Source organism: Macaca fascicularis, chromosome 9 (assembly GCF_037993035.2).
Source record: "Macaca fascicularis isolate 582-1 chromosome 9, T2T-MFA8v1.1".
NCBI classification, from domain to species: Eukaryota; Metazoa; Chordata; class Mammalia; order Primates; family Cercopithecidae; genus Macaca; species Macaca fascicularis.
The window spans coordinates 58260081-58286052 of record NC_088383.1 but is presented as its reverse complement, the minus strand read 5'-3'; the positions used below and the strand labels follow the sequence as shown (position 1 = coordinate 58286052).

The 25972-nt window shown below is 43.7% G+C and overlaps 1 protein-coding gene across 9 annotated transcripts in view; it reads left to right on the top strand.

Moving 5' to 3' along the window:
• VSTM4 (V-set and transmembrane domain containing 4) overlaps positions 1–25972 on the top strand; it is a 115947-nt gene that overhangs the window by 42083 nt on the left and 47892 nt on the right. For 5 of the 9 annotated variants that reach the window (XR_012417728.1, XM_065520708.2, XM_065520710.2 and 2 more), the window contains one exon: positions 15219–15252. The exons of the other annotated variants lie outside the window; for them this stretch is intronic. Coding sequence is in view for 4 of the 5 variants with exons in the window: in XM_065520708.2 (XP_065376780.1) it covers positions 15219–15252 (34 nt within the window). In the remaining variant the exon portion in view is untranslated. The remainder of the gene's footprint in view (positions 1–15218; positions 15253–25972) is intronic. 9 annotated transcript variants of the gene reach the window in all.

Below are 25972 nucleotides of genomic sequence, written 5' to 3'. Positions count from 1 at the left end.
GACTCAACATGCAGGGGACAGGGGTCAGCATAGACAGACACAGATGGGCCCTAATATCCAGGAGAGGCACTGCCCATGGTGACGGGATTCCTAACATCCCAACTGTTGGTAGGGTTTTTAATGAAAAAAGACACTCTTCGGCCAATTTGCAAACCCTTTAAACATTCATTGTGCATTAACATGGAGAAAATACATACCTCGTGTTTCTATGTAAATTGGACTTAGCTTCCAGGCTCTCATGAACAGGTTTCCTCTTTTCTTCTTCTTCTTTTTTTATTATACTTTAAGTTCTAGGGTACATGTGCATAACGTGCAGGTTTGTTACATATGTATACTTGTGCCATGTTGGTGTGCTGCACCCATCAACTCGTCAGCACCCATCAACTTGTCATTTACATCAGGTATAACTCCCAATGCAATCCCTCCCCCCTCCCCCCTCCCCGTGATAGGCCCCGGTGTGTGATGTTCCCCTTCCCGAGTACAAGTGATCCCATTATTCAGTTCCCACCTATGAGTGAGAACATGCAGTGTTTGGTTTTCTGTTCTTGCGATAGTTTGCTGAGAATGATGGTTTCCAGCTGCATCCAGGTCCCTACAAAGGACACAAACTCATCCTTTTTTATGGCTGCATAGTATTCCATGGTGTATATGTGCCACATTTTCTTAATCCAGTCTGTCACTGATGGACATTTGGGTTGATTCCAAGTCTTTGCTATTGTGAATAGTGCCGCAATAAACATACGTGTGCATGTGTCTTTATAGCAGCATGATTTATAATCCTTTGGGTATATACCCAGTAATGGGATGGCTGGGTCATATGGTACTTCTAGTTCTAGATCCTTGAGGAATCGCCATACTGTTTTCCATAATGGTTGAACTAGTTTACAATCCCACCAACAGTGTAAAAGTGTTCCTATTTCTCCACATCCTCTCCAGCACCTGTTGTTTCCTGACTTTTTAATGATTGCCATTCTAACTGGTGTGAGATGGTATCTCATTGTGGTTTTGATGTGCATTTCTCTGATGGCCAGTGATGATAAGCATTTTTTCATGTGTCTGTTGGCTGTATGAATGTTCTCTTTTGAGAAATGTCTATTCATATCCTTTGCCCACTTTTTGATGGGGTTGTTTGTTTTTTTCTTGTAAATTTGTTTGAGTTCTTTGTAGGTTCTGGATATTAGCCCTTTGTCTGATGAGTAGATTGCAAAAATTTTCTCCCATTCTGTAGGTTGCCTGTTCACTCTGATGGTAGTTTCTTTTGCTGTGCAGAAGCTCTTTAGTTTAAATAGATCCCATTTGTCAATTTTGGCTTTTGTTGCTGTTGCTTTTGGTGTTTTAGACATGAAGTCCTTGCCCATGCCTATGTCCTGAATGGTATTACCTAGGTTTTCTTCTAGAGTTTTTATGGTATTAGGTCTAATATTTAAGTTTCTAATCCATCTTGAATTAATTTTCGTATAAGGAGTAAGGAAAGGATCCAGTTTCAGCTTTCTACTTATGGCTAGCCAATTATCCCAGCACCATTTATTAAATAGGGAATCCTTTCCCCATTTCTTGTTTCTCTCAGGTTTATCAAAGATCAGATGGCTGTAGATGTGTGGTATTATTTCTGAGGACTCTGTTCTGTTCCATTGGTCTATATCTCTGTTTTGGTACCAGTACCATGCTGTTTTGGTTACTGTAGCCTTGTAGTATAGTTTGAAGTCAGGTAGCGTGATGCCTCCAGCTTTGTTCTTTTGACTTAGGAGTTCTTTGTCTTGGAGATGCGGGCTCTTTTTTGGTTCCATATGAACTTTAAAGCAGTTTTTTCCAATTCTGTGAAGAAACTCATTGGTAGCTTGATGGGGATGGCATTGAATCTATAAATTACCTTGGGCAGTATGGCCATTTTCACGATATTGATTCTTCCTATCCATGAGCATGGTATGTTCTTCCATTTGTTTATGTCCTCTTTTATTTCACTGAGCAGTGGTTTGTAGTTCTCCTTGAAGAGGTCCTTTACATCCCTTGTAAGTTGGATTCCTAGGTATTTTATTCTCTTTGAAGCAATTGTGAATGAAAGTTCATTCATGATTTGGCTCTCTGTTTGTCTGTTACTGGTGTATAAGAATGCTTGTGATTTTTGCACATTAATTTTGTATCCTGAGACTTTGCTGAAGTTGCTTATCAGTTTAAGGAGATTTTGGGCTGAGACAATGGGGTTTTCTAAATATACAATCATGTCATCTGCAAACATGGACAATTTGACTTCTTCTTTTCCTAACTGAATACCCTTGATTTCTTTCTCTTGCCTGATTGCCCTAGCCAGAACTTCCAACACTATGTTGAATAAGAGTGTGAGAGAGGGCATCCTGTCTTGTGCCAGTTTTCAAAGGGAATTTTTCCAGTTTTTGCCCATTCAGTATGATATTGGCTGTCAGTTTGTCATAAATAGCCCTTATGATTCTGAGATACGTTCCATCAATACCGAATTTATTGAGAGTTTTTAGCATGAAGGGCTGTTGAATTTTGTCAAAGGCCTTTTCTGCATCTATTGAGATAATCATGTGGTTTTTGTCTTTGGTTCTGTGTATATGCTGGATTATGTTTATTGATTTGCGTATGTTGAACCAGCCTTGCATCCCAGGGATGAAGCCAACTTGATCATGGTGGATAAACTTTTTGATGTGCTGCTGGATCTGGTTTGCCAGTATTTTATTGAGGATTTTTGCATCGATGTTCATCAGGGATATTGGTCTAAAATTCTCTTTTTTTGTTGTGTCTCTGCCAGGCTTTGGTATCAGGATGATGTTGGCCTCATAAAATGAGTTAGGGAGGATTCCCTCTTTTTCTATTGATTGGAATAGTTTCAGAAGGAATGGTACCAGCTCCTCCTTGTACCTCTGGTAGAATTCAGCTGTGAATCCATCTGGTCCTGGACTTTTTTTGTTTGGTAGGCTATTAATTATTGCCTCAATTTCAGAGCCTGCTATTGGTCTATTCAGGGATTCAGCTTCTTCCTGGTTTAGTCTTGGGAGAGTGTAAGTGTCCAGGAAATTATCCATTTCTTCTAGATTTTCTAGTTTATTTGTGTAGAGGTGTTTATAGCATTCTCTGATGGTAGTTTGTATTTCTGTGGGGTCAGTGGTGATATCCCCTTTATCATTTTTTATTGCGTCTATTTGATTCTTCTCTCTTTTCTTCTTTATTAGTCTTGCTAGCGGTCTATCAATTTTGTTGATCTTTTCAAAAAACCAACTCCTGGATTCATTGATTTTTTGGAGGGTTTTTTGTGTCTCTATCTCCTTCAGTTCTGCTCTGATCTTAGTTATTTCTTGCCTTCTGCTAGCTTTTGAATGTGTTTGCTCTTGCTTCTCTAGTTCTTTTAATTGTGATGTTAGGGTGTCAATTTTAGATCTTTCCAGCTTTCTCTTGTGGGCGTTTAGTGCTATAAATTTCCCTCTACACACTGCTTTAAATGTGTCCCAGAGATTCTGGTATGTAGTATCTTTGTTCTCATTGGTTTCAAAGAACATCTTTATTTCTGCCTTCATTTTGTTGTGTACCCAGTAGTCATTCAGGAGCAGGTTATTCAGTTTCCATGTAGTTGAGTGGTTTTGATTGAGTTTCTTAGTCCTGAGTTCTAGTTTGATTGCACTGTGGTCTGAGAGACAGTTTGTTATAATTTCTGTTCTTGTACATTTGCTGAGGAGTGCTTTACTTCCAATTATGTGGTCTATTTTGGAATAAGTGTGATGTGGTGCTGAGAAGAATGTATATTCTGTTGATTTGGGGTGGAGAGTTCTGTAGATGTCTATTAGGTCTGCTTGCTGCAGAGATGAGTTCAGTTCCTGGATATCCTTGTTAACTTTCTGTCTCGTTGATCTGTCTAATGTTGACAGTGGAGTGTTGAAGTCTCCCATTATTATTGTATGGGAGTCTAAGTCTCTTTGTAAGTCTCTAAGACTTGCTTTATGAATCTGGGTGCTCCTGTATTGGGTGCATATATATTTAGGATAGTTAGCTCTTCCTGTTGAATTGATCCCTTTACCATTATGTAACGGCCTTCTTTGTCTCTTTTGATCTTTGATAGTTTAAAGTCTGTTTTATCAGAGACTAGTATTGCAACCCCTGCTTTTTTTGTTCTCCATTTGCTTGGTAGATCTTCCTCCATCCCTTTATTTTGAGCCTGTGTATGTCTCTGCATGTGAGATGGGCCTCCTGAATACAGCAGACTGATGGGTCTTGACTCTTTATCCAGTTTGCCAGTCTGTGTCTTTTAATTGGAGCATTTAGTCCATTTACATTTAAGGTTAATATTGTTATGTGTGAACTTGATCCTGCCATTATGATATTAACTGGTTATTTTGCTCATTAGTTGATGCAGTTTCTTCCTAGTCTCGATGGTCTTTACATTTTGGCATGTTTTTGCAATGGCTGGTACCGGTTGTTCCTTTCCATGTTTAGTGCTTCCTTCAGGGTCTCTTGTAAGGCAGGCCTGGTGGTGACAAAATCTCTAAGCATTTGCTTATCTGTGAAGGATTTTATTTCTCCTTCACTTATGAAACTTAGTTTGGCTGGATATGAAATTCTGGGTTGAAAATTCTTTTCTTTAAGAATGTTGAATATTGGCCCCCACTCTCTTCTGGCTTGTAGAGTTTCTGCTGAGAGATCTGCTGTTAGTCTGATGGGCTTCCCTTTGCGGGTAACCCAACCTGTTTCTCTCGCTGCCCTTAAGATTTTTTCCTTCATTCAACTTTGGTGAATCTGGCAATTATGTGTCTTGGAGTTGCTCTTCTCGAGGAGTATCTTTGTGGCGTTCTCTGTATTTCCTGAATTTGAATGTTGGCCTGCCCTACTAGGTTGGTGAAGTTCTCCTGGATGATATCCTGAAGAGTGTTTTCCAACTTGGTTCCATTTTCCCCCTCACTTTCAGGCAAGCCAATCAGACGTAGATTTGGTCTTTTTACATAATCCCATACTTCTTGCAGGCTTTGTTCATTTCTTTTTCTTCTTTTTTCTTTAGATTTCTCTTCTCGCTTCATTTCATTCATTTGATCCTCAATCGCTGATACTCTTTCTTCCAGTTGATCGAGTTGGTTACTGAAGCTTGTGCATTTGTCATGTATTTCTCATATCATGGTTTTCATCTCTGTCCATTCATTTGTGGCCTTCTCTGCATTAATTATTCTGCTTATCAATTCTTCCACTCTTTTTTCAAGATTTTTAGTTTCTTTGTGCTGGGTACGTAATTCCTCCTTTAGCTCTGAGAAATTTGATGAACTGAACCCTTCTTCTCTCATCTTGTCAAAGTCATTCTCTGTCCAGCTTTGATCTGTTGCGGACGATGAGCTGCGTTCTTTGGAGGGGGAGATGCACTCTTATTTTTTGAATTTCCAGCTTTTTTGCCCGGCTTTTTCCCCATCTTTGTGGTTTTATCTGCCTCTGGTCTTTGATGATGGTGACATACTGTGGGTTTCCTTCCTGTTTGTTATTTCCTTCTAACAGTCAGGACCCTCAGCTGTAGGTCTGTTGGAGATTGCTTGAGGTCCACTCCAGACCCTGTGTGCCTGGGTGTCAGCAGCGGAGGCTGCAGAAGATAGAATACTGGTGAACAGCGAGTGTACCTGTCTGATTCTTGCTTTGGAAGCTTCCTCTCAGGGGTGTACTCCACCGTGTGAGGTGTGGGGTGTCGGTCTGCCCCTAGTGGGGGATGTCTCCCAGTTAGGCTACTCAGGCGTCATGTACCCACTTGAGCAGGCAGTCTGTCCGTTCTCAGATCTCCACCTCCTTGTTGGGAGATCCACTGCTCTCTTCAAAGCTGTTAGACAGAGTTGCTTGCATCTGCAGAGGTTTCTGCTGCTTTTGTTGTTGTTGTTGTTGTCGTTGTTGTTTAGCTGTGCCCTGTCCCCAGAGGAGGAGTCTACAGAGACTGGCAGGCCTCCTTGAGCTGCTGTGAGCTCCACCCAGTTCGATTTTCCCAGGGCTTTGTTTACCTACTTAAGCCTCAGCAATGGCGGGCGCCCCTCCCCCAGCCTACCTGCTGCCTTGCGGTTGGATCGCAGACTGCTGTGCTAGCAATGAGGAAGGCTCCGTGGGTGTGGGATCCTCCCGGCCAGGTGTGGGATATAATCTCCTGGTGTGCCCGTTTGCTTAAAACACAGTATTGGGGTGGGCGTTACCCGATTTTCCAGGTGTTGTGTGTCTCTGTTCCCCTGGCTGGTAAAAGGGATTCCCTTCCCCCTTGGGCTTCTCAGGTGAGGCGATGCCTCGCCCGGCTTCAGCTCTGGCTGGTCTGGCTGCAACAGCTGACCAGCACCGATTGTCCGGCACTCCCCAGTGAGATGAACCTGGTACCTCAGTTGATAATGCAGAAATCACCTGTCTTCTGTGTTGCTCGCCAGGTTTCCTCTTTTCTACATGAATGTCAGGAGGGTTATTCAAAGTCTATAGGAGAAATCTTCATTTGTGGACTTTCCTATATATCACAGATGTCAAGCTTCCCTGCCACTGCCTATCAATGGTCAAGGATTGTCCCCAATCAGTGCTATAATCAGAAACATCCCCTGAGCATTCCAAGTTGTTCTGTGGCTGGGGGAAGGGCAGGACTTTTCCCCCTGGAAACCATGGGCTTTGAACTGATTATTCCCTGATCCACTGAACTGGAGGAAACAAGGCCTCTGGGACAGGCTCAGCAGATGGAGTCATGGTCCAAATGGGACACTGTCTGTGAGTGAGTCTGCTTCTGCCATGCTCTGTCCAGGGTGTAAGTGGTCACATCAAGTCCCTGTGTTCTAGCTGAGAAGGTGGGGACATGCAGAACAGTGGCGAATTGCCCAGATATTGCTCAGGACCCATACCCCACTTCCTCTGAATCTAAGCCCTGTGCCTTCCACTGCAGGGCCATAGCAGAAGCTGTCCTCCCAGAGCCATGGCACCACCACAAGGGTTTTGAGGGTGTTCCTTCCCCTAAATGGTGCCCAAGAAAGTGGCTCAGGCTCAGGTGGTGTTCCAGAAGCAGATTGGCAGGTAGATTTGCAGGTAGATCTGCATGGATCTGTAGATCCATGAGGCCTGGACTCTTCCTAACTTTTTTCTCTATGAAATTTAATAACAAACATGATATGATAGGACAGAAAATATATGATAAATATGGCCTTGTTTTAAGATGGTCAAAGACTTCTTTCCTGACTTTGAAGGTGTAACTAAGAATAGTTGCCTTTCTTGTCAACACACACTGGTAATCCCAAAATGTTCAAGGTATCTCTTGCTGAGTAACAAATCACCCAGGAAGTAGTGGCTTAACACAACATTTATTTGTTCAAGATTCTGCACTGGGCTGGGCTCAACTGGGTGGTTCTTCTGGCAATGTCACCTGGGTCATCTGTGTGCCTTCAGTCACCTGAAGTTGACCAGGACTGGAGATCCAAGGTAGTACCACTTTCAGCCCTGGGGCCAATCTCTGAGATAAATAGGACAGCAGGGCTGGTGACATTTCTCTCCCTGTGGTGTCACCAGCAAGGTAGCCATACCCCCCGACTTGCTCCAGGCTCCAAGGACATACCTAGACTGCACGCTGGCACTGTGTCACTCTCCCACATTCTATCAATTACAGCAAGTTATGAGGACAGGACAGACTTAGGGAAGAGCAATAGTGGTGAGGAATGTGTGGCTGCCTTTAAATCACCACTCAAAGAAGACTTTATTGCTGTCTCTTCTCACTGCCAGGCTCAGTGGGAAGCAAGGGAGGCCAAGCAAGCAAGGAACAAGTTTGAGGAGGAATAAGGGATACTGCCCAATCATTCCTGGTGGCTTGGCCATAATTGCGACCACCTGTGGGGCCTGAGGATTGATGGTGCTGAGCTGTTACCCCAACAACCAGCTGGTTCCTGAGGAGCATGGCCTATTTGCATCTAAGCAGGTTTAGAAGGGGTTTGGGTCATGGGGCTGACAGTGATTCCAAAGTCTCAGACTCTAGCAGGTGCCAGAGCTACAGCAGGCACAGGGCACATCCCCCCTTGTCAGGCTGCACCCCAGGATGCTGCTCCTTTTATGGATTATCTGAAGGTGGCCATGGCTCTCATTGCAAGCAATCAAGCATTTGTAGACCAAGCCATGTGTGTCCAAAGAAGCCACTGATCCTCAGAAATGACATCACTAAAACCTGCAACACTCTTAACTTTCAAATATAACATTCTGTCATTTAATGCACTGCACTATGACAAACTTTGCATCACCTCAATTAAAATTAGTAATACAGCTATACACTACTGAGAACAGTGCTTGGTTCGAGGAAGATACAGGCCCTTGTTCTGTTGATGGTTTCCAGGCTCTCTATGCAGTTGTATGTTTGTTGGGCTTCCTTCATCCTGACCACATGCAGGAGACCCAACCCCTGCTGCATGTGTGGAAGCTGAAGGCATCAAGGTATGCAGGCTGCTCACACACATGTGGACAGGAGAGCTGAGCCCAGTACCTGCTCTCCAGCACCCACAGCAATATCTAGCTGGAAAGAGGACATCAGAGTAGCTGGTTCCACTCCGGATGCAACCCCCAGTGGAACCTTGAGATAAATACAGCCCATCCCAGGAGCCAGGAGGCCACGGGCCAGCCTCTCTTCACTCTCAGCCTTGCTGCTTCTCTGCCCTCACCCCAAACCTGACACTGCTTTGCCTCTAAGGGCTCTCAACATTCACGTGAGCTGGAGCTGATTGCACACATATGTTGCTTGCCAAGCACAAACATGCTTTCCCCTTTCCTCCCGAGCTGTGAGTCTCCGTCCTTGCTCTTTGTTGTGCCCGCAGTGCCAGGCACCTCCTCCCAGAGCCTTGACAGCACTGAGTCACCCTGGAAAACACCAATCCTGGTGGCCCAGGGCCCAGCCTGGAATTATTGTGCTGGTTCCTCAATCATACTGGTTTCCAAAGGCTTTTGCTTCTTCACGAATTAGTCCTGACCTGCTGCCTTGGAGTGGCTCCAGCAATCCAACCTTCTGTGTCTGAGCTTTTAAATGTGCAGTTTTTAAGGCACAAACTTGAACTAGATAGGAAAGAGGAGTGGCCTGGCTTCTTTCTCTGTACTCTTCAGTGTGAGCTGTGACACTGGTTGGTTTGCACAGATTGTGCTAGAACTGGAAACAGAACCTCCCAAGGCTTGTTAAGCACCCATGCCTTCCCTGTCCCAGGTACACTCTGCTTCTCCATGAGGATGAAGCTAAGGGCCTGTGGCTATTCCTTCCAGAGATGCAAGAAAAGGGAGCTAGGGGTTGCATCCCACTCACAGCCAGACATGGGTGGGGAAGAGGCCTCCAAGCACAGAATGGGGTGGCTGTGGATGAGGACCCGAGGATGACCTGGGGCCTTGGAGAGGAGGAAGGACTCACTCATCTGGAGTCAGATACATGCACAGCTGGAGCGAGATCTCTCTGGTTCTTCAGTGGGTGCTGGGAGGCTCAGTTGGCTCTCTCATCAGGCCCCCTGGGCACCCATCTTTCCTTTGTGGGGGTTGGTTAGCCTCCCCAGAGCACTGGACTTGGAGCGTAGATTCAATGTCCCTTATTTACATAGTGGGTCTTCTGAACTCCCACTCTTCTCTAACATTGGAATGAAGGTTCCTCTTACCTCTTGGGGCTGTGGGAGTTACTTTCTCTGTGCTGAGTGGCTGCCCTTTCTGGCATGGGCAGCTGCAGGGGCACCTTCTCATGTGCAGGGCTCATCCTTCCTGGGGTGCCCCTTCACCATTGTCAGCCCAGCTGCTCAGACAAGTGAAGGCCCTTTGCCTGCTGCCCCCTAGAAATACATCAGTCATAGAGGTGATCTGACCATTTTTTTAGTAGTCACATTCAAAAAGGTAAAAAGAAACAGGTAAAATTAATTTTAATATTTTCACTTAACCCACTGTATCCAGAATATCATTCCAACAGTATCTATAAATAAAGATGATGAATGAGATGTGTGATATTTCCTTTTTTATGCTAAGGTGTGTCTTCATCATCTGGTGTGATCTCATACTCCAGCACATCTCATTTTGGATTCATCACATTTTGGAACTTGGATAGCCACCTGGAGGCCATGGCTGCCGTGTGGGACTATGGGACCCTGGACAGACAGCTGTGCATGCTGGTCCTTTGTATGTAAGAAATGTGACCTCTAAGTGGCTTTTTGTGCCAAAGGGGCAGGAGGTGGAGGACTTGCTCCTCCTTCTCAGCTTCCCACTTGGTGATAGAGGTGGTCCTGTCCTTATAACTGTAGACCTGGAAGGTTGTCTGGGCAGGACTGATTCCTGGAGGGGGCTGGGCTCTGGGGCCTGACATGGTGGAGACAGGGCTGTGTGTAGTAAGGGGTGCACCCTGGTCCTTTCTCTCCCACTGGGGAAATGCAGGCAGGGGATATGGGTTGAACCCTGAATGAGGGAGGTGCTTTCTCAGGCTGCAGGGCTCCCTGCCTGTGCTGGGCTGCAGGAGATAGGGAGAGTACTGTGGTCCTTCACTCTGAAAATGCTCCTGGGTTCTCACTGTGCATGAGGTATTGTGACCCCTTGCAATGCCTGGGTTGCCACCACATTCCCTGCCTAGAGTGCAGACACTTGAGGGATAGAGCAGAAACATCTGTGGGTCCTATTGCAGGGCCTGTGCAAAGCCTGGAGGTCAGAAGACGTGGCCAGGGCATAAGGGTAAGATGGGTAAATATCAACCGTGCCTTGGAGGTCCCGACACTGCTACAGGGCCTGATAAGATGAGAGTAAGACTGCCTCCACCTCAAATCACCCAGCTTGGGGTGGCAGTGGTGATAGGGACAGGTCTAGATGGGGAAGACAGAGCCTTCAGGCTGGACATGCCATCTGGGAGGTTTGCCATGGGGTGAGACTGTGAGCAGCATTGTCCTAGCTGAAAAGAAGAAGAAAGGGTGGGGTGGTAGGGAGCGCCCCAGGGCCTGCTGCTTCTTATCAGGAGAGGTTGCAAAAATAAACCTTCCTTTTAGAGTCTTCAGAGTCCTAAAGATCCTAAAATCACCATCTGAGAACACATCCTGAGTGTTCACCTCTGTGCAGGAGGGTTGCATGGAGCCAGAGCTTCTAGGTCAAGTGCCTGGGTGCCAGGCCACAGCCTACGGGATGTATTGGCTCCATTATGCACCCTTTTTCAGCTGATTGTCTTCTTGGTCTCCCCCACTTTCTAGTGAGTCTCCTAGGATTGCCTCCCACATAAACTCTTGACACTTGAATCTTTTTCTTACGATTTCTGCTTCTGGGGGAGGCTAAGCTGGGTTGGCACACTTAGGTAAGTATTACGCAATGCATATTTACTAATTACGCAATGCATATTTAAGGGTGACTCTGGGTGAAGTCTATTTTTCAGTTGCCTGTGAACCTCATCTTTGATGTCCAGAATCACTTTTGGTCCTATGGGCAGTCCCTCTTAATGGGACCATCAACCCCACATATATGCCACCGAGACCTCACAACGGTGCCTCAGCAAGCACTGGCAGGGGTGCATCTCCTGTACCCTGGCACTGTCTGGCCTCATCAGGCTCCTCGCCCTTCTTAGTCAGCTCCCTGCCTCCGGGGAATGCTGCAGCTGCTCTACTATTCACTGCATTCCTGATTTCCAGGCTGCTCACCTTGCTACCCCAAGCACTGGACTTGCCAAAACACTGGTCAGCTCGTGGGATTATCTTGCATCCCAGTCCCGTCTCTGCTTGGCTCCAGCTGTGGCACAGTGGTCTGGCCATTTCTTCTGTGAGACTCTATTTCCCCACCTGCAGGACCCCTGACGCCAGCTGCCCAGTGTCTCTGAGAATGGTGCCGAGTACAATTGGTCCTCCCTATCCACAGGTTCTGCACTGAGGATTCAACTAAACTCCAATAAAAAATATTTGATTAAAAAAATTAAAAATAACAATACAACAATACAAATAATACCGATGAAAAAGACAGTATAACAACAGTTTACATAGCATTTACCTTGTATTATGTATTACAAGTAATCTAGAGATGATTAAAAGTATTCAGGAGGATGTGTGTAGGTTATATGGAAATACTACTCCATTTTGTGTAAGGGTCTTGAGCATCTTTGGATTTTGGTATCCTTGGGAGGTTCTGGAATCAATGCCCCAAAGATATGAGGGATGACTGTAGTTATAAGAGGGCTCTGGACTCAGGCTGCCCAACTTTGGCCCTTCCCAGGTGTACTAGGTTGCTAAGGCCGCCACAGCAAAGCATCACATACTGTGTGGCTTTGACAGCAGAAATTTATTATCTCACAGTTTTGAAGGCCAGAAGTCTTGAGATCAAGGTGTCGGCGGGATTCATTTCTCCTGAAGCCTCCCTCCTGGGCTGTACAGACTGCTGCTCTCCCTGTGTCTTCATATGGTCTTCCCTCTGTGCCTGTCTTTGTTGCAATCTCCTTCACTTTTAAAGACACTAGTCAAATTAGATAAGGGCCCAGCCTAATGGCCTCATTTTAACTTAATTACTTCTTTAAAGACCTTATCTCCAACTACAGTCACATTCTGAAGTGCTGGAGATTAGGCTTCAGTTAGGCTCAGTGGAGGAGACATAATTCAGCCCATAACATCACCTGAGTGACTTTGGACAAGTTTATTAACCTCTCTGTGCTTCAGTGTCCTCCACTGTAAGATAGAAATAATGACAAGGCTACTGTGAAGATTGAATTAGAATACAGAGTTGTAGTCTTCAAACTTTTTTGCTTGCATAGTTCCTAAAATAATTTCAAAAACTATGCACTCAATCATTTTTTTGTTGACATCTAAACTTTTTCATCATAAATGTAAATTGTTGCAAAAAATGTAATTTCCATCTTTGACATCTTAAAAACGAAATGATTGATCCATCTTTCTTTTACATCTAAATGTCTTAAATTTAATGATTGTCTTCATTTATTTAAAGCCATCATGAGAAAAAAAGACCTACTCAAACAAGCTTTAACTGTTAGAAATTTTGTATCGTTCCTTCTTCTCCTTGAATTTTTATCTTCAATACACTTCCCCACAAAATTTCATCCTACTGTAATACATCTTTTGTTTTGAAGGTTCTTTATTTATTGCCCTATTATACTTATCTGTAAGATAATATGTGTGTACAAATCTAAATTAATAATTTTTTAATTTCCTCATTTCATAAGTGTCTGTTAAAATATTTTTTAGATTGACTTATCAATATTGCACAATTAGTGAACTTTGGAAAATTAGCATAAGATTAATCAAAATGACATAAACATATCATAAATTTAGATACATAATTAATAACCATAAGAAGCAAAATTTATTGGGAATGCATTTTTATTGAAATTGATTTTTATTTTTACTTCATATCCCTTGTATGAATTTTTTAGCAATAAAATTTGCTATCAATTTTGTGAATAGATGTTAGCTCTGAAATACTTCAATATAAAGAGAGTGTGAATGAATGAATGAAATTTTCTTTTACTCCTCAATTTTTAGAACTGCTTCAAAGGTATATGTCAAAAGTCAAATGATGATTTATCATCCAAAATGATTTTTAATACTCTACCAGATGACAACTGGATTAGGTCATTATTCAATCCTTATTGAAAGCAAAGTATTAGAAACATCCCCCACTTGTGAAAGATTTAGTTGCCTAGTTAATAATTTGCTTTCTTGACCCAGATATTAGTATTTTACATCAATTCTTGTTTGATGCCCCATTTACTTTTCAATCTGGGACAAGTCTCCAGGATGGTGTGCTTTGATTTTATGAATAGAAAAGGGTGATGTTAAAAGTGGGGAAGGGAAATGAATACAGCCAGACCTCAGGCATGTTCTAAGAGAATACATTCTTAGGAAAGAATACCATGGGAGGTGAGGATGTGGAAACTGATTCCTTAAAACTGTTTTTCTGAAGAGTACCCAAGGGTATGCAGACCGTAGACTGAAGACCACTGATCCATCTAATAAACTTAGAATAGTGCCAGGGACACATGAAATGTTCAATAAATACTAACTATGGTTGTTATTATTGTTGCATCTATTGATTATCTAGTATACAGTAGGTGCTCAGTAAATGGAACACAGAAAGAGTTTAGGTATTCATAGAAGGTTAAACCAGATAAACCTGTACAGCTCCATTTGAAGCTGAGATTCTCTTGTCTTACTTTGGAACCTGCATAACAGATCACCCCATATGTAATAGCTTAAAGCAACTATTATTTGCTCTCGATTCCACAGGTCACCAATTTGGGCTGGCCTTAGCTAAACATTTCTTCTGCTGGTCTCAGCCGGAGTCATTCATGCAGCTACAGTCTCTTGGTGCATCACCTGGGACCTGGTTGTTTTGGTCCTTGGGTGGAATAGCTGGTGTCTGCTCCGTGTAGACTCATCTTCCGGTAGGCTAACCAGGCTTCCTCATGTGGTGGCAGAAGAATTCCCTGCAACAAGAGAGAGAGGGCAAACCCCATAGCACAGGTGTCTTTTACACGTCTGATTGTGACATTTTGGCTAATGTTCTCTTGACCAAAGAAAGTTTGTGTGGCCACGCCCAGAGTCAGTTTGGGAGGGGGTACACATGGGTGTGGACACATACAAGGAGGTGTGATTCACTTGGTCCACTGATGTAACAATCTACCACACAATGCAAGGGTGCCCCTGGTTGTTTCAGCTTTACCTCTATTTGAAGTAAATTCAGCTGTGAACCTCAGAGTGGACACTTGCTGGATTATATGTCCAGGTATTCTTACTTTTCCTCTGCAGCCAGAATCATTTGGTTTTCCTCAAAGGGACCCACTGTAGAAGGAGGTTTTGGTCCAAGACTGTTTTCGCGAGGGCCTCTTTTTAGTCCTGGGAGAGCACTAATCAGAGGATTCAAAATCATTTTACAAGAAGGAGCTTCTAAATGGACAGGTTATTCCATCTGGCCTCAAGAGGGCTTTCTTATGACTCAGGCAGAGCTTAGAGGCTGGGTGACTGTATCACTGCAGGACCCCAACACAACCTGCCTTGGCCCAAAATGAATGCCCAGGAAGTCTGGGGTGTATGGCTTAATGCCTGGCTAGATCCCTGGCTGGGACATATCCAGTTACTGTGGTGTCCATGTTATGGCTCTGCTGTGCTCTTCCAAACAGAAGTATGCAAGTCTTGAGAGCTGGCTGGTATAGCACCAATACCTGAACAACACCTGGCTCCCTGCATTTCCTGGTAATTCCTGGAGCATGTGTATCTGAAGTAGCATTGGTTTACCATCTCCTATTATTTTTCCTTTCACAGTGAGACATTATTTGGTGAAATGCCCTCAGAACAGGTAAGAATATTTCCTTCCTTTTTTCAAATGAAACTCTTTGCCATTTAACTTTCTTTTGATATTACCAAGAAATTGATTAAATTTGTAGTTTTACCTAAAGGTCTGCATATTTGTCCACAAATATGCCTACAAATGTGTATCCTGCATGCATTTGCATGTTTCTAAGGTCTATAGTCTGGTTGTCACCCCCAGGAATCCAGAGAGCATGCAGCCTTTGCTGGCCCAGCAGGCTTGCTGGAGGAGGCTTGGTGTGTGGTCCTGCAGAGCTGCTCCCCAGTTTAGGAAGGGGCTCACACCTGGTCTGAACCACTTTGATACATTTTGACTGCACACACCCCTAATTCTCTTCACCGATGCTGACTTATTGTATACCTCGCTTTTAGCTGGTGAGACACACCTTATAGGTAACATAATAGTTGTAAGAGGTACTGCTAATTCAAAGTGTTTAAAAATTTGGAACTTCTGATCCAGACAAGATGGCATAGGTCAATTTCTTCCTTCTCTTCCTTGCTGAGTAAAACTTTAAACCTTGGAAATAACATAGGAGATAACCAAATGAAGACTTTGAAAGGTGGTGAAAAGAAGGTAAACTGGTTTGGGATCCCAGGACTGGAGGAGTAACACAACTGTAAGACATCTTATGTTTTCCCATCCAACAGCAGAAGGTCACCCAGACTTGCTTTTTTTCTACTCCAATCTAGCACCAGAAAACATTCAGGTAAGCTCATTCCTCCCCTGGATCGAAGGAGAGTTCCCCTGAAAACCTCAAGTGAGCTCATCAGCTGCAAAGAGGATGGCTCAGGAGCTCCCCCCACAATGAGCAACAGAGGAAGAGCTCACTTTTTCTTCCAGACTGACTCCCTGCCTCAACCAGGTGACACCAAGGCTTCAGGGAAGAGCCAGTGAGAGGCACCTAGACACAAAAGTGGCCCAGCAAGGAAGCTTCTTCATCTCCATGGGTGTGAGGCTTCTCTCCCCTACTGAAAAACATCCAGCTTCCAAATCTGAGGAAACTCTCTCTGTCTCCTCTGGCAGCACTGACAGGGCCCAGTGGCACCATATAAACCAAACAGACCAAAATAATACTGTAAAGGCTCTGAAAATGAAAATGCCGTTGGAACTATAGCCCATAGAAGCAGACCAGGATTACATGATAAACCTACAAAAATAAGAGATTTAAATAGGACCTGGGACCTTCTGACAAGATACTATAAAAAACCAACCATCATTTTAAAAACCACAAAAATCACAACTTGAATGAGAAGAGATAATTGATCAGATCAACACTGAGATGAATCAGGTATTGGAATTATCTGACAAAAATTTTAAAGCAGTTTTTTTTCTTTTTATGAGATAGAGTTTCACTCTTGTTGCCCAGGCTGGAGTGCAATAGCGTGATCTCAGCTCACTACAACCCTCCTGGATTCAAATGATCCTCCTGCCTCAGCCTCTCAAGTAACTAGGATTACAGGCACCCACTACCATCCTCAGCTATTTTTTTGAATGTTTAGTAGAGATGAGGTTTCACCATGTTGGCTAGGTTGGTCTCAAACTCCTGACCTCAGGTGATCTACCCACCTCGGCCTCCAAAAGTGTTGGGATTGCAGGCATGAGGCACCACGTGCAGCCTTAAAGCAGTTTTTATATAAAAAAAGATTCAATGATAATTCAAATTATCTTAAAACAACTGACAAAATTAAAAATCTCAGCCAGTAAAGAGAAGTTATTTTTTTTTAGAAAAAAACAAACATATGGAAATTATAGAACTAAAAAGTACAAAAACAGAAATGAGAAACTCACTGTTTGGGCTTAATAAGAGAGTGGAGATGTCAGTGGGTAGTTTGTGAAGTGGAGAACAGAGCAATAGAATTTATCTAATCTGAACAACAGAGAAAATAGACTAAAAACAAACAAAAAATGAACAGACCTCAAGGACCTACAAGACAAAAGATCCAACATTCTATCATCAGAGTTCCAGAAGAAGAGGATAAACAGAGTAGATCTAAAAAAGTATTACAGAAATAATGCCTGAAAACTCCGCAAATCTGGCAAAAGACCAAGCCCTATAGGTTTAAGAAACTGAGTGAATGTCAGGCATGATAATCTCAACAAAATCCACTTGAAAACACATGGTAATTGAACAGAAAACAAAGTTGAATGACAGTGCATTTCTGCTCTGAATCCATGGAGGGCAGAGGAAATGGCACATTTTTAAATACTGAAATAAAAGAACTGCCAACCCCAAATTTTATATCCAGCAAAACTATCCTCCAGGAATGAAAGGGTAATAAAGACATTCTCAGAAGAAGGAAAGCTAAAAGAGGTTGCCACTAGCAGACCTACTTTAATGACTAAAATACAATCTTGAAACAGAAAAAAATGCTACCCTTAGGAAGGAAGAAGGAATAATGGAAAGAGCAGAAATAGGAGTACATATGGTAGACTGTTCTTTCCATGAATAGTTGTGAATTTTAAAAATCACATTTGAGGATTTAAATAAAAATTATAGAATTGTCTGATGCTCAAGACAACACTGTTTAAAAGTGAGTGAGGTAAAATGACCTAAATAGAAGTCAAAAGTCCATTCAAAGCAGTGGAATGTTGGTGCCAGTAGACCGTGTAAAGTCACATATGTATATTGTAATGCCCAAAGCAATCACTAAAATAACTTTGTGAAAACAATACAGTCAGAATCGCTATAGATAGATCTTAAAATATGTGCAAGTAACATAAAGAAACAGAGGAATGAGAACTACAGGAAATAACCAGAAAACAAACAATAATATGGTAGCCTTAGTTGCTGAAATACTATTTATTTTAAATGTAAATGGTTTAAATACATCAATCAAATTGCAGAGACTCGCAGGGTGGATTAGAAAAATGACCGAACTGGTATGCTTTTTATAGGAAATTCACTTTATACACAGTGACATAAGTAGATTGAAAGTAAAAGGATGGAAAAAGATATAACATGCAAACAATAAAATAAATCAGGTGTGGATATACTATAGCTGATAAAATGGACTTCAGGGCAAAAAACCTTACTGGAGGCAAAGACTGACATTAGATGATAAAGGCTCAATCCATCAGAGAGACAAGTTTCCACATGAGTACACATCAAACAACAGAATCGCAAAATTTAAACAGCAAAAACTGAAAGAGCAGAGAGAAGAAATAGCTAAATCTATAGTTTTAGTTAGGGCCTTCAATTCCTTCCCCTTATCTACTGATTGACCTGCTGTAGATAGAAAATTAGCATGGGTATTGAAGATCTAAATAACACAATCAACCAATGGTGCCCAATTGAGACAGATCAAACACTCTAACCAACAGTAAAAAAACACATATTTTTCAAGGCTACATGGGACATTCATCAAAATAGACAATATCCTGGGCTGAAAAACAACCCTCAACAAATTTAAAATAATTGAAATAATAGAGAATGTGTACTCTGAGCACAGTGAAATCAAATTTGAAATTAGCAACAAAACGACTGCAGGAAAATCTCTAAATGTGGAAACAGTTTTTTGTTGAAAGTGACAAGCTGATTCTAGATAATATATGTACATTTAAAAAAATAACAAAGTTGGAGGACTTACAGTTCTTCTGTCCAAAACTTATTCTAATGGTAGAGTACTGGAGACACTGAAGTATTGATATAAAGTATATAGATCAATGTAGCATAATTGAGAGTCCAGAAATAAATCCTTATATTTATGGCCAACTGACTTTTGACAGAGATGGCAGGACAGTTCTAAAGGGAAAGCTTTGTCCTTTTGACAGACAGTGCTGGGTCACATGGGTATCCATATACAGAAACATGAACTGAGACCCTTGCCTCACATTGCCTCCAAAATTAACTAAAAATGGATCTTAGACCTAAGCATAAAAGCTAAAATTACATTTCTAGAAGAAAGCAGGAGAAACTCTTTGTGACCTTGGGTTGGGCAAAATGACACTAAACACAGGATCCATAAATGAAAGGACTGATGTAATTAAAAACCTTTGCGTTTCCAAAGACACCATTAAGAAAATGAAAAGATAAGTAAGCCCCATACTTGCAAATCAGATAAACCAATAAAGAACTTGTTCCTAAAATATATAAAGACCTCTCACAACTCAATAATGAGGTGACAGATAACACAATTAAAAATGGGCACAAAAGATTTCAATAGATATTTTCCTATAGAAGATATCCAAATGGTGAGCAAGTACCTGAAATATGTTCAGTGTCATTACTTATTAGGGAAGTGCAAATTAAAACCACAATGTGATATCACTATACTCCCACTACGATGGCTATAATCCAAAAGACAGACAATACCAATTTCTGGCAAAGATGTGGAGAAATTGGATCTTTGTACATTGTTGGTGGGAATATAAAATGGTGCCACCACTTGGGAAAAAAACTTGGTGGTTTCTTAAAACCTTTAAGTTACTCTATGACCTAGCAATTCCGCTCATAGGAATCTACCCAAGAGAAAGCATATGTCTCACAAAAACATATATGCAGTTGGTCATAGCTGCTGTGTTCATGATAACCAGAAACCAGAGACAATCTAGATATACCCATCAACTCATGAATTGGAAAACAAAATTAATATATCCACCCAGTGAGGTACCACTTAGTAATAGAAAGGAACACACTGTGTATGGACCAAAGCATGGATGAGCCCCAACAATACTAAGTGGAAAAAGTCAGATGCAAAAAATTACGTATATATGATTCCATTTTTATGAAATGCTTAGAAAAGGTTAATTTATGGAGACAGAAAGTGGATTAGTGGTTTCCTAGAGCTGAGTGGGGATTAGCTATAAATATACAAGATGGAATCTTTGGTGGTGATAGAAATGTTTTAAAACTGTATTGTAGTGATGCATGAATCTAAAAGCTATTGAATTGTACACTTGTGATCAGTACATTTTATGGTACATCAACTATGCCTCAATAAAACCATTTGTTTCTTTTTTAAAGCATATGTCCCAATAAGGTCCCCAAGACTAGGGTGATTCTGGCATTTCAGACTTGGGTAATGGCTGGAGATGGTCAGAGCTGTGGATGATCAGCCTGCCAACATGCTCAGAATTTGCTTTCTGTGATGTTTTTGTCTGCCCTTTTGTGTCTAGCAAGCAGCCTCTGGTGACTGGGGCCCCTCTTTTTTTCCTTACAGTTGCCCCAGTCTGAGCTGGGGCTGACTGAGGCTGGAAGTACAGCAAAGATGTCATCCCAGCCTGGTGGACATTAGAGTTTGATCTCCCCTCAGCCCTGGGATAACTGAGGTCAAGATGACCACAGAATCTTGTTCAAAGGCTGCCTCCTTCTCTGCCAGTCATGCTGGGCACTGTCAGGTTGGTTGGGTGTCTGAGTGGCAGTTCTCCCATATGAGCAGTCTCCTGTTGGGTCAGCCCACAGATTTGCCTCTAGAAAGCCTGCATTTACTCTACCTCCATCCCAGGACCCTGCTAGGGCCAGGCCTTGACCCATAAACCTGGTAGTCAGCTCCCGGCCAACTCTGCATTCATTTTTCCCGATTAGAACTTCATGCCTGTTGGACTTAGTGCAGCCCAGACTGGCTGCCAGTGCTACTGAATTGGTCAATTCTTGCCTTTATGCCTGGCTTTAGTGTGAATTGTGCTCTGCCTATGTAGCCCAGGCAGCTCCTCCTGTCCCTGTTGTGCCAGGAGCTCCCAGGTCCCAGCACCCTCATCTGTCTGCCTGCTCTGTGCTGCTGCCATGGGCAAATGGGGCCCTGGAGTCTTAAGCTGTGATCAGGAAGAATCCCCTTCTCTGGCTTTTGACCATTTCATCCTAAGGGGGAACAGACAAAAAGCACAGGGTCAGGACAAGAAGCCTGGGTTGGAAAGTCTCAGGCAGGGGAGGGGAAGGGCCTCCAGAAGAGACCATGTGCTGACTTTGAGGCTGCGGTCACTGAATGAGGGGCCTTGCCAAGTGACCGGGCCAGAACCTGGAGACTCAAGGGAATTCCATGACTTGCTAAGAAAAGTTCAAACGGAAGGAAAATAAATCTCATCTTGAATGTTTATTGTCCCTGAAGTTGTAAATTGCAGTCTCTTGGAGGGGTGGCCCTGACCTTCAGGAGTGGAGACTGTTCCTTTCCCAGGGCAGAGTGCTCTGAGGATGCAGAGCAGAGAGCAGGGCCTGAGTAAACGTCTCAAGGATCTGTGAGGTTAAATGTGCCCTTCCCAGGGAGGACAGCCCTGAGAGCAGCTCAGCTGGAGGATATAAAATTGCTCCAAAATTCCTGGAAACCCAGAGTGAAAATGAAATCCCCCCAGTTGCACAGAGCTGTGATGCAGTCCATTCTGCAACACCTCTTCAATGGATCCAGATGCCTTCCTTCCTGCAGGGGCAAGTTAAAGAAAGTTGTGGAGAGGACTGAAGGGGCACCACAATGGCAGTTCCCAACCAGGATGTCTTCTGGCCTTTTGCTTCACCTCTGCTTATGGGGTTGAGACAATAAAGTACTTGCCAATGAGGGAAAGTATAGTGCAGCAATGAATGGGACAGAAAGTCAAGGCAATGGAAGAAGAAGCAGCAGGTTTAGTTATGGAAGCTGAGGATGACTGCAGAGACATTGTAGACCCCTGACTTCTAGAGGTCCAATGGCCTCTCATTAGAGGCATCTATTTGTGAATGCAAACCTCACCAAAATGAACAGGCTTTGCTGTGATCAGTTGTAGGGTCAGATTAATCAGTTATTTCAGGAGCTTTTCTGGGACACATGTCAGAGTCAGGTCATTCTCCTCCTGAGTGAACCTTCAGTCTCAAAGAACACCAGAACTCTAAACAGACTTTTGCTGTGCCCTAGCCATTTCTCATTGTTGCTTGCTTGGATTTTAACCCACATGCATGCTTGTGCCCTCCCTCTGCCCACGTTCACCTGAGCAAGCAAGGTGGTAAGGATGGGGGCAATAGACTCAGGGATGGGGTCTGCCTGGCCACCTCTCTCCCATGCCCCCCAGTCATTACTACCTTGTCATGTCCCCACTGCACCCCAGCACTCAGGCCCAGTGTCCTTCTTCCACAGTCCTCCAGGCAGGGGTAGGAGTGGGCAGGGCAGGCCTATGAGATGGGGTTGGTTCCTGGCATAAAGAACATGCACCTGGATTCTGACAGCTTAAGTGTCAGGTCAAGTTGTGCCACTTGGCAGCTTTGTGACCTTGGGCCACTTGGCCTTTCTGGGAATGTTTCGTCCTCCACAGACAGGCACAGATTTGCCTGTTGTCACTGTCGCTAAGGGTTTCCATAGGAATTCGATGAGAGAACAGTGGTCATGGACTGGTGCAGCCCAGCTCTACTAGATTATTTCTCATTCTCAGAAAAACTCTGCAAGGCACAATTGGTTCCCCCAGACTAAGAGCATGGATGAAACTGCCAATGATTAGACCAATGACTAACCCTCTGTCATTTACAAACCTTCTGAATCCAGGTTACAGCTTGGATGTTTGTCCCCTTCAAATCTCATGTGGAAATGTAATTTCCAGGTTGGAGGTAGGCTTGGTGGGAGATGTTTGGGTCATGGGGGCGGATCCCTCATGAATGGCTTGGTCTGTCCTTGTAATAAATGAGTTCTCTCACCTGATGAATTCACACAAGATCTAGTTGTTTAAAAGAGCCTGGCCCCTCCTTCCTCTTTCTCTTGCTCCCTCTCTCGCAGGGTGATAAGCAGGCCCCTCCTTTGCCTTCCACCATGATTGGAAGCTTCTGAGGCCCTCACCAGAGGCCCAGAAGCAGATGCCAGCACCATGCTTCCTGCACAGCTTGCAGAACCATGAGCCAATATAAACCTCTTTTCTTGATAAATTACCCAGTTTCAGATATTCCTTTATAGCAACACAAATGAACTAATATACCAGGTGACAGAAAAGCTGGCTCAGATGGTCTTGTCCAGGAAGGAATCTTGCAGGCTCACCTAACTGGTGATGCTACAGTGGGCAGATCTCAGGGCAACTCTAGCCAGAGGGACAAAGGGTCATCAGGGTGGTGGCTTCCAGCCCCTGCCCTTCTCTGGGAAGTGCTGTGTCCAGGTGGTGATGAGAACCCAGGCCAGGCAGGCTCCCCTGAGCAGGGACAGGTGCCAGCAGGGGTCAGCCCACATCCATCCACCCATGGCCTTTGTGAATAAGTCATCTCCCTTCCTAACCAGCAAGCACAACCCGGCCATTAGTGGAGCAGCCTCCAGCATGGACTGAGGCTGAGCAGAGAGTGGGGTCTCCCACTCAAACACAGCCTTACCCCTGGCTGGGCAGATGCTGAGGAGTCACCTCTCCCTGCCATTATTACTAGGACACAAACCTGCGACCCTGTAGAGCACCACTAAATTATCTCCTGATCTCACCAGCTAGTGTACAAAAATGTTAGTTCAAACAAAAATGCCAGCCTGGCAAAGTCTCTGCTGTGGACTTCATGAAGCCAGCAGGGAAATGCAAAGGAAGAGCTTCCCTCGCAGCTGCAGGAGCTTCTTGTGGCTCTAAGGATGAGCTTCTTGGGTGATGTAAACCATTTATTGTAAAGGTCATGGGGGCACTGTGGACAGGGAGATGGCTTGGCAAATACCTCACAAAGGAGCAGCATTTATTCTAATGCTGTGCAGAGGATGCATGCAGAAACATCATGGAGCAGATGCAGCAGAGAGCGCAGCTTTGTGATTCACAAGGATCTGGCGTCCTTTCTCAGTGCATCGGCACTCACTTAGGTTGTAGAGAATACTGCCTTGTCCTGCTTCCGATTCAAGGACTCAGAAAGCAGTTTCTGTGGTAATAATGATGTATAATAATGCTGATAAGGTCATGATAGGTGACTCCCTATAAGCACTTAGTATGCTCTAGACACAATTCTATGTGCTTGGAACATGTCACCCACTTAATGAAAAAGAATCATTTCAAAGGGTCCCTGTGAGTGGGTGGCACCATTCATCCATCTTGAAAGTGAAGTTCTGCAACTTTTAAGCAGCTCTTGGCATATGGCACCAATTGACTTTGTGTGTTTCTGTGGCAGGGAAAGCTGCTGGAGCAAGTTCAAAAAGCCTAAGGCAAGACATTGGGGAACTCGCCCTGTTTGCACGAGTTCTTGGCCTTTATCAATGGCAGCTGACCCTGGGGAGAAGGGGTACCTACAGTTGTTACTATTATTCATTTTCCTTTAAAAGATGACAACTAATTGGCACCATGGTTGTGGAGATCAATTCCCCTCCTTCAAGGTTCTGCACATAATGTTCCGGGCATGGGGTTATGGGGTGGCGAGTATGTTGTGTGAAATCTTGGAAGGAGGCCATAGAGCTGCTTGGAAAGGAACTGCTGGATCCCTCCCTCCATCTGTGTCAGGCATCTTTCTTGTCAGAACCGAAATAGACAGGCAGGAAGACAGGAAACAAATGGACGTTTCTGGAAGTAAAATAATCAGCTGAGTGACACCTTTCAAAGACATGTGGAACAAGAAGAGCTCAGGGTGCCTGGAAGGATGTTGGGTGGACTGGAGCCAACACAGCTCCATTAGCTCCATGCACTAAGGGTTTCTGAATGGGGTATTTGGCTTGACAGCGCCTGTTCACTCAATCCAGCTGCTGTGTGTCATAGAGCAGAACTGCCACGCCTTTGTGGGACAGAAGCTCCTTTTGGGAGGTGAGGCCAGAACCCGGTACATCTTACAGCAAGGCCTCTGCACGTGCGATGTCCTGCCTGCCCCTGTTGGAGACAGAAAAATAGCCTTGCTCCACAACGAGTTCCCACAAATAGCACTTCTCTCTAATCAAACAGCTCTCTAATTTAGAGGGAGTTTCCAGGCGGGCCTGTTTTCTGTCTTTCTTGGTTTGACTCACTCCAACAAGGCTTGCTCTGTTGTGTCAGAGACAAAATATAGCCCTGTTCCAACCTGAGATGTCGAATAACTTTTCTTGTAAGTTAATCATAAGGTGGACTTTCTTAGCCAAAAATTCCGACCAGTTCTGCTGGCTCAAGGGGAGAAACAAGATTCTGAGAGAGTGTCTACCCTATGTCAATGTGGTGATTCATTGTCTAAATGAGATCAAATTGTCAAAATATGAAATAAAATTAAATCTAGTGCAGTTTTACTGTTTCGAAGGAAAATTATGATGACAAAGCAGGTGTTTTCCAGCTTAAGAAATCCTTGAACATGATGTTACAAGTACATAAAAATGATGTTCCGGAAACTTACATTTTATATTAAAGAGTTAAAAAAATAAATCCAACTGGGCGCGGTGGCTCATGCCTGTAATCCCAGCACTTTGGGAGGCCAAGGCGGGCGAATCACGAGGTCAGGAGATCGAGACCATCCTGGTTAACACAGTGAAACCCCGTCTCTACTAAAAATACAAAAAAAAAAAAATTAGCTGGGTGTGGTGGCGGGCGCCTGTAGTCCCAACTACATGGGAGGCTGAGGCAGGAGAATGGCGTGAACCTGGGGGGCGGAGCTTGCAGTGAGCCGAGATTGCACCACTGCACTCCAGCCTGGGCGACAGAGCGAGACTCCATCTCAAAAAAAAAAAAAAAAAAAAAAAATCCAAAAAGAGAATAGGAAGTGGAAATACTATTTGATTCTGCACTGTGCAAGGTGCAGTTGGGGAGACTACCCAAGTTTTCAGGCAAAGGAAGAAAGGAAAACGTCAAAAGATTTTAGCAAAAACAAATTTAAAAACTGTGCATTGAACAAAAAGCCAGAATTCAAAGGGAATTGGGAAAA